The 12,800-nt window shown below is 47.2% G+C and overlaps 1 protein-coding gene across 1 annotated transcript in view; it reads right to left on the bottom strand.

The window, feature by feature from the left end:
* LOC120058622 (metabotropic glutamate receptor 4-like) overlaps positions 1-12,800 on the bottom strand; it is a 241,552-nt gene that overhangs the window by 145,415 nt on the left and 83,337 nt on the right. Inside the window, exon 2 of the mRNA XM_039007381.1 lies at positions 3,233-3,449. Within this exon, the coding sequence (XP_038863309.1) occupies positions 3,233-3,449 (217 nt within the window). The remainder of the gene's footprint in view (positions 1-3,232; positions 3,450-12,800) is intronic.

Genomic DNA, 12,800 nt, shown 5'->3' with positions numbered 1-12,800 from the left:
GGGTGTGCCACTGAAGCTTCGCCCCTGTGCTTTCTTTTCGAAGAAGCTCAGCTCGGCGGAGCGAAACTATGATGTGGGGGACCGGGAGCTGTTAGCTGTCGTACAAGCCTTGAAGGCGTGGAGGCATTGGCTTGAGGGGGCTAAACACCCTTTTCTCATCTGGACTGACCACCGCAATCTGGAGTACACCCGGCAGGCGAAGAGACTGAATCCTCGCCAGGCAAGGTGGGCCATGTTTTTCACTCGTTTTGTGTTTACCCTTACTTACAGACCAGGCTCCCAGAACGTCAAGGCAGACGCATTGTCTCGGCTGTATGACACAGAGGAGCGGTCCATGGATCCCACTCCCATACTCCCAGCTTCGTGTTTGGTGGCGCCAGTAGTGTGGGAGCTGGACGCGGACATTGAGCGGGCGTCACGTGCAGAGCCCTCTCCTCCTGAGTGTCCAGCTGGTCGTCTGTACGTTCCGTCTGCTGTCCGCGACCGATTGATCTATTGGGCTCACACGTCACCCTCCTCTGGTCATCCTGGGATAGGTCGGACGATGCGCTGTCTTGATGGGAGGTACTGGTGGCCCACTTTAGCCAAGGACGTGAGGATTTATGTTTCCTCCTGCTCGGTGTGCGCCCAGTGCAAGGCTCCTAGACACCTGCCCAGAGGTAAGCTTCAACCTTTACCCGTTCCTCAACGGCCGTGGTCGCACCTGTCGGTGGATTTTTTGACTGATCTTCCACCTTCACAGGGTTACACCACGATCCTGGTCGTTGTGGATCGGTTTTCGAAGTCCTGTCGTCTCCTCCCGTTGCCCGGTCTCCCAACGGCCTTACAAACTGCAGAGGCCCTGTTTACACACGTTTTCCGGCACTATGGGGTGCCTGAGGATATAGTGTCTGATCGGGGTCCCCAGTTCACATCAAGGGTCTGGAAGGCGTTCATGGAACGTCTGGGGATCTCGGTTAGTCTTACCTCAGGTTTTCACCCCGAGAGTAATGGGCAGGTGGAGAGTTAACCAGGATGTGGGGCAGGTTTTTGCGGTCCTATTGCCAGGACCGGCCGGGGGAGTGGGCGAAGTTCGTGCCCTGGGCAGAGATGGCCCAGAACTCGCTACGTCACTCCTCCACTAACCTCACTCCTTTTCAATGTGTATTAGGGTATCAGCCGGTTCTGGCTCCTTGGCATCAGAGCCAGACCGAGGCTCCTGCGGTGGACAATTGGTTTCGGCGCGCTGAGGAAACCTGGGAGGCAGCCCACGTCCACCTTCAGCGCGCCATAAGGCGCCAGAAAATTGGCGCAGACCGTCGCCGCAGTGAGGCCCCGGTGTTCGCACCAGGGGACAGGGTCTGGCTCTCGACCCGAAACCTGCCCCTCCGCCTGCTCTGCCGGAAGCTGGGTCCGCGGTTTGTGGAGCCGTTTAAAGTCCTGAGGAGAGTGAACGAGGTATGTTATAGGTTACAACTGCCCACTAATTACCGTATTAACCCCTCGTTTCATGTGTCTCTCCTCAGGCCGGTGGTGGCTGGCCCGCTCCAGGAGGCTGAAGTGCGTGAAGTTCCTCCGCCTCCTCTTGACATCGAGGGGGTCCAGGCGTACTCTGTTCGATCCATTTTGGATTCGAGACGTCGGGCGAGGGGCCTTCAGTACCTCGTGGACTGGGAGGGGTACGGGCCGGAGGAGAGATGCTGGGTTCCGGTGGAGGACGTTTTAGATCCTTCCATGTTAAAAGAATTCCACCGCCTCCATCCGGATCGCCCTGCACCTCGCCCTCCGGGTCGTCCCCGAGGCCGGTGTCGACGCGCTGCTGGAGCCGCGCGTCAGGGGGGGGTACTGTCACGACTTCTGCCGAAGTCGTTGCCTCTCCTTGTTCGGGCGGTGTTCGGCGGTCGACGTCACCGGTCTTCTAGCCATCATCGATCCATTTTTCATTTTCCATTGGTTTTGTCTTGTCTTCCCACACACCTGTTTTCAATCCCATCCATTACCTCTTGTGTATTTAACCCTCTGTTTCCCCTCATGTCTTTGTCAGAGATTGTTTTATGTCAACTGTTGTTTATTGGTGTATAGGTGCGCGACGGGTCCTCGTACCCATGTTTATTTTATGTATGTACATTTTCGTGTTTGGAGCATGTTAAGTGGACATTTATTAAAAGTCTCCATTTACACTCAGTTTAACTCTCCTGCGCCTGACTTCCCTGCCACCTATACACATGGATCTGACAGTAATGTTTAGATTCAGTCAGTCTTGTCTCAGATTTACTCACATTTGATCTAGAAATGTTCCCATTATCTCCAAACTGTTCCCTTTCAATTGCTACTGTCACGTTCCTGACCTGTTTTCTGTTAGTTTTTGTATGTGTTAGTTGGTCAGGACGTGAGTTTGGGTGGGCAGTCTATGTTTTCTGTTTCTATGTTGGTTTTGGGTACCTGATATGGTTCTCAATTAGAGGCAGGTGGTTTTCATCTCCTCTGATTGAGAATCATATTAAGGTAGGTGTTTTCACTTTGTTTGTCGTGGGTGGTTGTCTCCTGTGTCTGTGTATGTTACGCCACACGGGACTGTTTTCGGTTTTGTTCGTTTGTTCGTTTTATGTAGTCAGTTTTCCTGTTCATGCGTTCTTCGTGTTTCATGTAAGTTCGTCGTCCAGGTCTGTCTACGTCGTTTATTGTTTTGTAGTTTGTTAAAGTGTTGTCGTGTTTTTCCGTTTTGTAAATAAATATTATGTCAAATCGAAACGCTACATTTTGGTTCAATCCCTGCTCCTCCTCTTCGGATGAAGAGGAGGAGGAACGCCGTTACAGCTACAATGATTAGGCATTTAATATTTTCTGTAAAAAACATTTCAATTTAGCCCTGTCCATATATGCCAATTCCCACGAGTGTAAATGGTTAAGTGATTGGTTTCATTGCAATATGCCACATTCAACCATGATAATGGTGTATCCATATAACTAAATGTAGCTTTTTCATGCCCATAAACTACAGAACTTTAGCATTGCCACTTAAAAGCATATTCCCCCCATCAATACAAATCTACCTCATTTATCAGACAGGTAATCAGGTTAGTGATACAAAACATCGGTAAGTTTCCATACCTGACCAATTTGTGAAGCCATGTGATGCCATAATAGGTTTCTGATTGCACGAGCCAATAATTCATCATATTTCTCTAAATTAGACCCAACATGCATGTGGAACAGTGAAAAATAATGTTCAGGAGAGATGGAGATGACTCACCCTCTTCACGGGACTTCTGTATGAAGGCATCCACACCGCTTTCTCCATAGTTACCCTCTGATGCTACTGTGGACACGTAATTCCAGCGCATGGCTTTAACTATGTCCACCATGGCCTGTGCCTGGTAGGTGTCCGGGGGCACGACGCGGGAGAAGAAGTCGTAACGCGTGTTATCGCTCAGCTCCGGAGCCGTGGAGGCATAGCTCACCTGGGGGATCTGAGGAGAGAGTGAACAAGAGAACATGGTGTGAGCACATACTGTACTTCCAGTTCATAGCACAGGAGGTTGGTGGCACCTTCATTTAGGAGGACAGGCTTGTGGCAATGGCTGGTGTGGAATGGTATCAAATACATCAAACACATGGGTTCCATGTGTTTGATGCCATTCCATTCGCTCCTTTCCAGACATTATTATGAGCTGTCCTTCCCTCAGCAGCCTCCACTGGTTTATAGTATTGTGATATGCTAGGAGGAATGTTGGAAGTTAGAACATCTGAATTATTCACAATTATTCATTAATTGATTTTGATCAATTGATTTTATCAAGTCGGCTCTTGTTCAAGATTAGTACCGTAGGTCATTTCTAATTTACAGAGGTAATCAACACCTTTGTGAAAGACTTCACTTTGTGAGTAGGCTGTCAGCTCTTTGTTTTCATATTAGTCCCCTGGCTTACAGAATATATGTTAATAGCTGAGTTGTAAAATGTAGAGGCTTGATTAGCTGTGTTAAAATCGGACTTATATAATGTAGAGGCTTGATTGGCTGTGTAAAAAGCTGACTTATAGAATGTGGAGGCTTGATTGGCTGTGTTCAAATCTGATTTATATAATGTACAGGCTTGATTGGCTGTGTTAAAATCAGGACATTATTTAAGGGGTAAGAGCTTGTAATAAAAGAGACATTGTAATAAAACTAGTTTGTAAGGGGTAATTTCATATAAAGTAAATCTAGTACCTAAAGGGAAAGGTCCTTGGTGGGATGATGGTAACATAATTGAGCACAGTGTATCACACATTTATGCGCTATCTGAGTTGTTTCATTAACCACCCCTCTCATTTCTCTGATGTTGATCAATACTATCAAACGATAGACGTACACCATGCTTGTAAGGTCAAATGATGAAGTATAGAGATACATTCTGGGTTTATCAAATTTATATGGGAATAGTGTCAAATAGCTGATGAAGAGGTAGGCTTTCCTGTTCATTCAGGTTACTGCTGAGTAAATGGACTGAGGTGATCATCTGTATTTTACTCCATATATGGAGGGTGTACCTCAGAATAATGTCTACTGTATTATTCTTCTGGGATATTACACTTCTGTACACTGAAAGTTTGACACCTAAAGAGAGTTGTTATAACTGTTTCAAAAATGAAGAAAATCTACCTCAAACATTTAGTCTCTGTCTGCTCACTCTCACAACTATACCTATACCTACTATACCTATACCTACAGTACTATTACCTCAATTAGCCCAACTAACCAGTTCCCCCGTACATTGACTCTGTACCGGTACCACCTGTATATAGCCTCGCTACTGTTATTTTCACTGTCATTTCACAGTTTTTTTAATTTGTATTTCTTTACTTATCTATTGTTTACCTAATACCTATTTTTTACTTAAAAATTGCACTGTTGGTTAGGGCTTGTAAGTAAGCATTTCACTGTAAGGTCTACACCTGTTGTATTCGGTGCAGGTGACAAATAAACTTAGATTTGATATGAACTATGTGCACAGACTTGGAGCCGCTATGATGTCATATAGTACTCTGCAAAAGTGAGCACAGCATTTCTCAAGAGTTAAGAAAACTCTGAGATTAAAGCTCAAAGTAGAGATGTAGGCAAAGTGGTATTCGAGTCAATCAAGTAGCACAAAAGCTATGAGCAAATTAAAATGTGATTCTCACAGACTAGAAGTGATTCATTTGTGGGTGAAAGGTGTTAAGAGACAAGGGCCTTTGTTCCAGGGCCTGTGATAACACATTTTAAGGAGCAAATGAAGGCAATAAACACCCTCTCTAGTAGAAAACTACCTATGTGGAATATTAGAAACATTTCTTGTAGTGTAAAAATCGACTACAAAGTGTAAATGGGATAATTCTGGTCATAAAGTCAGTCTCGTCCAAAACTGAGATTAGCGAGATAATTAGGAAAAAATGGTGTCACAGAATAAAGTGTACTGTAACAGTTTAATTGGGTTGGGTTTATTTCAACCCTGCCCACAGCAGGCAGGACCCAAGTAATCATCCATTTCAGCGCAGCTGCACAAGACCCGATTTTAATGCTCATGGTCAATTTGGTTTGACAGTCGATATACCTATGGGGCTAGTTAAAGACCATCAGTAAATAATACAATTTATATAGGACAATATTTCAAATACACTTCAAAACCTAAAACCAACCATAAATAGCATAATATAATTTCAAAATATTGAAAGCATTTAATGAGACAACTAAAACGTTGTTCCATCTACATTAGTGCCGGGACGATACCAGTAACACGATACTCGTTAGTATTGTGGCAAGGAAACAGAACACGAAGAGGAATTAAGGAAAACAGCTCCAATGTTGTAAACAAACATCTTTATGTTGTCACCCAGAGTCACATTTACTTATTTTCCAAGCTATAGTACACAATATTTTACATCTGTTTTTTAAACGACCAAATAGTTGTTCTGCTTCGTGTTTTCATTTTTGCCATGGAAAAAATATTGCGATACTGGTATCGTCCCTGTCCTAATTCACATTATTGTAATTTATTGACCGTCGCTAACTAGCCCCACAGATAGACTATCCAAAGTCAAACCAACTTTTCCATGGTTGCATACCAGTCGGCTGAAGCTAATTGGTGAAAGAATATGGCTAACCTGCTAGCTATTCTAAGTGACTTCAAGACATAACACCTGGTTAGACTGTTTCAAGTTATCTAGAAGGGTGAGTGACTGTAACTGTGTACTGTTTTGGCAGAGTGAAAGTGCAAACACTTCCCACGTTCGAACAAACACAATAGACACTCGCATAAAAGCACGCCTCCAAGACCCAAATCTCAATCTCAGTTGAACTTCCTAATGAGGAGTATTCAAACCAAGGCTAAATCGGGAAGTTCAGTCCTCCTTTAATGTCACGGTTGTCGTAAGAACGGGACCAAGGCGCAGCGGATGTTGACTTCCACATATTTAATTCAAAGAGAAACTTAAACAAAACAAAATATATCAATAAACGAACAACTAAACGTGACTACGTGGTGCACATGCACAAACACAAAACAATATCCCACAAACACAGGTGGGAAAAATAGCTACTTAAATATGATCCCCAATTAGAGACAACGATTACCAGCTGTCTCTAATTGGGAATCATACAAAACACCAACATAGAAAATATAAACTAGAACACAACATAGAAATTATAAACTAGAATAACCCCTAGTCACGCCCTGACCTACTACACCATAGAGAAACAAGGGCTCTCTATGGTCAGGACGTGGCATTTAAAGTAACTTGACAAGGCAGTCTTGTGTTTTCCCGGCATTCACAAGGGCAACATATAGACTTTTTATTAATGGAGAGAACAAGAATATGGTGTTAATGTACAGTGCATTCAGAAAGTATTCAGACCCTTTTACTTTTTCCACATTTTGTTATACTACAACCTTATTCTAAAATTGATTAAATTGTTGTTTTTTCTCATCAATCTACACACAATACCCCATAATTACTAAGCAAAAACAGGTTTTCAGAAATGTTTGCCTTTTTTAAAATGAAATATCACATTTACATAAAGTATTCAGACCCTTTACTCAGTACTTTGTTGAAGGACTTTTGGCAGCGATTACACCCTTGAGTCTTCTTGGGTATGATGCTACAAGCTTGGCACAGCTGTATTTGGGGGATTTCTCCCATTCCTCTCTGCAGATCCTCTCAAGCTCTGTCAAGTTGGATGGGTGAGCGTAGCTGCACAGCTATTTTCAGGTCTCTCCAGAGATGATTGATCGGGTTCAAGTCGGGCTCTGGCTGGGCCACTCAAGGACATTCAGAGACTTGTCCCGAAGTCACTCCTGCATTTTCTTGGCTGTGTGCTTATGGTTGTTGTCTGTTGGAAGGTGAACCTTCACCCCAGTCTGAGGTCCTGAGCGCTCTGTCTCAGCCTCCAGTATTTATGCTGCAATAGTTTATGTGTCGGGGGAATAGGAACAGTCTGTTATATCTGGAGTATTTCTCCTGTCTTATCCGGTGTCCTGTGTGAATTTAAGTATGCTCCGTCTAACTCTCTCTCTGTCTCTTTCTCTTGGAGGACCTGAGCCCTAGGATCATGCCTCAGGACTACCTGGCCTGATGACTCCTTGCTGTCCCCAGTCCACCTGGTCGTGCTGCTGCTCCAGTTTCAACTGTTCTGAAGTATGGGATCCTGACCTATTCATCGGACATGTTACCTTGTACCTGACCTGCTGTTTTCGACTCTCTCTCTCTACCGCACCCGATGTCTCTAACTCTGAATGATCAGCTATGAAAAGCCAACTGACATTTACTCCTGGGGTACTGACCTGTTTACTGACCTGTTGCACCGTCTACCACCACTGTTGTAGACGGTGGTCATCTATGAACGTTTGAACATCTTGGCCATGTACTGTTATAATCTCCACCTGGCACAGCAAGAAGAGGACTGGCCACCCCTCAGAGCCTGATTCCTCTCTTGGTTTCTTTCTAGGTTCCTGCCTCTCTAGGGAGTTTTTCCTAGCCACTGTGCTTCTACATCTGCATTGCTTGCTGTTTGGTGTTTTAGGCTGGGTTTCTGTATAGCACTTTGTGACATCGGCTGATGTAAAAAGGACTTTATAAATACATTTGATTGATTGATTAAAATTTGATTTAAGTTTTGTAGGCTAGGCTACCTATTTAATTGTTTAATTCATGGATCAAGCATCAGACCTCATTCTGATCTCGTTCCCAATGATCAGTGCTTTCGTTTATTATGTTGCTGTCAACCGGTTCTGAATTTGCGATGCACCTGACTGTCCATGTTTTTCTGTGCAACAGCCTTTGGATTTGAACATTTGAAAAGTTTTGGTGTGTGTCCTAGGCTATTTGATTTAATTTATACACATTACATGACCAAATCATGTAGACACCTGCTCGTCGAACATCTCATTCCAAAATCATGGGCATTAATATGGAGTTGGTCCCTCTGTGCTGATATACTGCAACACCCTCCAATCTTCTGGGAAGGCTTTCCACTAGATGTCGGAACATTGCTGCAAGGACTTGCTTCCATTCAGCCACAAGAGCATTAGTGAGATCGGGCACTGATGTTGGGCGATAAGGCCTGGCTCACAGTCGGCGTTCCAATTCATCCCAAAGGAGTTTGATAGGGTTGCGGTTAGGGCTCTGTGCAGCCCAGTCAAGTTCTGCCACACCGATCTCGACAAGCCTTTTTTGTATGGACCTCGCTTTGTGCACTGGGGGCATTGTCATGCTAAAACAGGAAAGGGCCTTCCCCAAACTGTTGCCACAAAGTTAGAAGCACAGAATCGTCTAGAATGTCATTGTATGCTGTAGCATTAAGATGTCCCTTCACTGGAACTAAGAGGCCTAGCTTGAACCATGAAAATCAGCCCCAGACCATTATTCCTCCACCACCATTACAGTTGGTACTATGCATTGGGACAGGTAGTATTCTCCTGGCATCTGCCAAACCCAGATTCATCCGTCGGACTGCCAGATGGTGAAGCGTGATTCATTAATCCAGAGAACGTGTTTAATAGCGGCAAACCTTACACGACTCTGGTCTACCCAAGAAAGCCATTTGTCAACTGCAAAACATACATAATTCTGCAGCACGGGTACTCTTGGTCTCTGCACTAGTTTTAAATCAATCCACGATTGTGCGCCCCAATACATGTCAGACATACTGTTAAGTTATGTACCCAGTAGGTCCCTTAGGTCCTCTGGCACTGGCCTTTTAACTATCCCAAAGCCTAGGACCAAGAGGCATGGAGAGGCAGCCTTTAGTTACTATGGCCCCAGCCTCTGGAATAGCCTGCCAGAGAACCTGAGAGGGGGCCGAAACTGTGGACATATTTAAAAGAGATGTTAAAACACATTTTCAGCTTTGCTTTTCCTTAGGGTGCCTTTTAGTTGTTCAGTTTGTGTCATTCTTTTGTTTTTTATCTTATGATTGTTGTGTAGTAAATATTTCAGTTTTTATTTTCATAGTTTTATATTTGTTTTTTCCTTTAAAGCACATTGCGTTGCATTCCTTAGTCTGAAATGTTCTGTATAAATTAAGCTTGATTTCATTTCATTTGACAAGTTGAAAGTCACTGAAGTCTACAGTGAGGCCTTTCTACTACCAATGTTTGTCTATGGAGATTGCATGGCTGTGTGCTCAATTTTATACACCTGTCAGCAACGGGTGTGGCTGAAATAGCCCTATCCACTAATTTGAAGGCGTGTCCACATACTTTTGTGTATATAGTGTATGTTACAGCACTTTGGTTTCACTAATAAATATGTTGAAATGGAACCAAATGATCTGTTTCTGTCTTCAGTCCTTTTTAAATAGCATAGATGGGCTATATGAGCTAAGGTTGAACGTGATTGTAAGGGGTGCATAACTGATGGCAGGGAGGTCAGACGCAGGAGATCAGAACTGGGTAATAACCAGAGCAGTTTAATTATCAAAACCAACGGCATCCAGAAATACAAAATATGGGTACAAAACCCGTCGCGTACCAGTCAAAATGTGCACAAGCACTTACAACAAACAATATCACACACAGACATGGGGGGAACAGAGGGTTAAATACATGACAAGTAATGAGGGAAATGTAAACCAGGTGTGTGGGAAAGCAAGACAAAACAAATGGAAAATGACAGGTGGATCGGCAATGGCTAGAAGATCGGTGTCGTCGACCGCCGAACGCCGCCCGAAAGAAGGGAGGAACCGACTTCGGCGGAAGTTGTGACAGTACCCCGCGCGCCGACACCGGCCTCGGGTACGACCCGGAGGGCGAGGTGCAGGGCGATCCGGATTGGAGACGGTGGAACTCCTGGAGCATGGAAGGGTCCAACACGTCCTCCACCGGAACCCAGCATCTCTCCTCCGGACCGTACCCCTCCCACTCCACGAGGTAGTGAAGGCCCCTCGCCCGACGCCTCCAATCCAGTATGGAGCGGACAGATTACGCCCTCGATGTCCAGAGGGGGCAGAGGAACCTCCCGCACCTAAGACTCCTAGAGCGGGCCAGCCACCACCGGCCTGAGGAGAGACACATGGAACGAGGTGTTAATACGGTAATCGGGGGGAAGTTGTAACCTGTAACTAACCTTGTTCAGTCTCCTCAGGACTTTAAATGGCCCCACAAACCGCGGCCCCAGCTTCCGGCAGGGCAGGCAGAGGGGCAGGTTTCGGGTCGAGAGCCAGACCCGGTCCCCCGGTGCGAACACCGGGGCCTCACTGAGGTGACGGTCTGCGCTTGTTTTCTGGCGCAGCACGGCCCGCTGAAGGTGAACACGTCCCATGCCTCCTCCGCAAGCCTGAACCAGTCGTCCACCGCAGGAGCCTCGATCTGACTCTGATGCCAAGGCGCCAGAACCGGCTGGTACCCCAGTACGCACTGGAAGGGGGAGAGGTTAGTGGAGGAGTGGCGGAGCGAGTTCTGAGCCATCTCTGCCCAGGGCACGAACGCCGCCCACTCCCCTGGCAGGTCCTGGCAGTAAGACCTCAGAAACCTACCCACAACCTGGTTAACTCTCTCCACCTGCCCGTTACTCTCAGGGTTGAAACCCGAGGTACGGCTGATCGAGACCCCCAAACGTTCCATGAACGCCCTCCAGACCCTCGACGTGAACTGGGGACCCCGATCAGACACTATATCCTCAGGCACCCCGCAGTGCCGGAAGACGTGCGTAAACAAGGCCTCCGCAGTCTGTAGGGCCATAGGGAGACCGGGCAGAGGAAGGAGACGGCAGGACTTAGAGAAACGATCCACAACAACCAGGACCATGGTGTTTCCCTGTGATGGGGGAAGATCGGTCAGGAAATCGATTGACAGGTGCGACCATGGCCATTGTGGAACGGGTAAGGGGTGTAGCTTACCTCTGGGCAGGTGCCTAGGAGCCTTACACTGGGCGCACACCGAGCAGGAGGAAACATAAACCCTCACGTCCTTAGCCAAAGTGGGCCACCAGTACTTTCCACTCAGACAGCGCCCCGTCTGACCGATGCCTGGATGACCAGAGGAAGGTGACGTGTGGGCCCAATAGATCAGCCGGTCACGGACAGCAGACGGAACGTACAGACGCCCAGCGGGACACTGGAGGGGAGCGGGTTCTGCACGCAACACCTGCTCAATGTCCGCGTCCAGCTCCCACACTACCGGCGCCACCAGGCAGGAGGCCGGGAGTATGGGGGTGGGATCCATGGGCCGCTCCTCTGTGTCATACAGTCGGGACAGTGCGTCTGTCTTCACGTTCTGGGAACCTGGTCTGTAAGAAAGGGTGAAAACAAAACGGTGAAAAACATGGCCCACCTTGCCTGGCGAGGGTTCAGTCTCCTCGCCGCCCGGATGTACTCCAGATTGAGGTGGTCAGTCCAGATGAGAAAGGGGTGTTTAGCCCCCTCAAGCCAATGTCTCCACGCCTTCAAAGCCTTGACGACAGCCAACAGCTCCCGGTCCCCCACATCATAGTTTCGCTCCGCCGGGCTGAGCTTCCTCGAGAAGAAAGCACAGGAGCGGAGCTTCGGTGGCGTACCCGAGCACTGAGAGAGTACGGCTCCTATCCCAGCCTCGGATGTATCTACCTCCACTATGAATGCCAAAGAGGGATCCGGATGGGCAGCACGGGAGCCGAGGTAAACAGAGCCCTCAGGTGACCAAAAGCCCTGTCCGCCTCAGCCGACCACTGCAAACGTACCGGTCCCCCCTTCAGCAGTGAGGTAATGGGAGCCGCTACCTGACCAAAACCCCGGATAAACCTCCGGTAGTAATTGGCAAACCCTAGAAGCCGCTGCACCTCCTTTACCGTGGTGGGAGTCGGCCAATTACGCACAGCTGAAATGCGGTCACTCTCCATCCCCACCCCTGAGGTAGAAATGCGGTGCCCTAGGAAGGAGACGGACTGTTGGAAGAACAGACATTTCTCAGCCTTGACGTACAGGTCATGCTCCAACAGTCGACCAAGCACCCTGCGTACCAGGGACACATGCTTGGCGCGTGTAGTGGAGTATATCAGAATGTCGTCAATACACACCACTACACCCTGCCCGTGCAGGTCCCTGAAAATCTTGTCTACAAAGGCTTGGAAGACTGATGGAGCATTAATCAACCCGTACGGCATGACGAGGTACTCATAATGCCCTGACGTAGTACTGAACGCCGTCTTCCACTCGTCTCCCTCCCGGATACGCACCAGGTTGTACTCGCTCCTGAGATCTAGTTTCGTGAAGAAGCGCACCCCGTGCATTGACTCAATTGCTGTGGCAATCAGAGGTAGCGGGTAACTGTACCTCACAGTGATCTGATTGAGGCCTTGATAGTCAATACACGGGCGCAGACCTCCCTCCT

This window comes from Salvelinus namaycush, chromosome 14, assembly GCF_016432855.1.
Source record: "Salvelinus namaycush isolate Seneca chromosome 14, SaNama_1.0, whole genome shotgun sequence".
In the NCBI taxonomy this organism is placed as follows: domain Eukaryota; kingdom Metazoa; phylum Chordata; class Actinopteri; order Salmoniformes; family Salmonidae; genus Salvelinus; species Salvelinus namaycush.
This window is presented reverse-complemented; position numbering and strand designations above follow the sequence as displayed.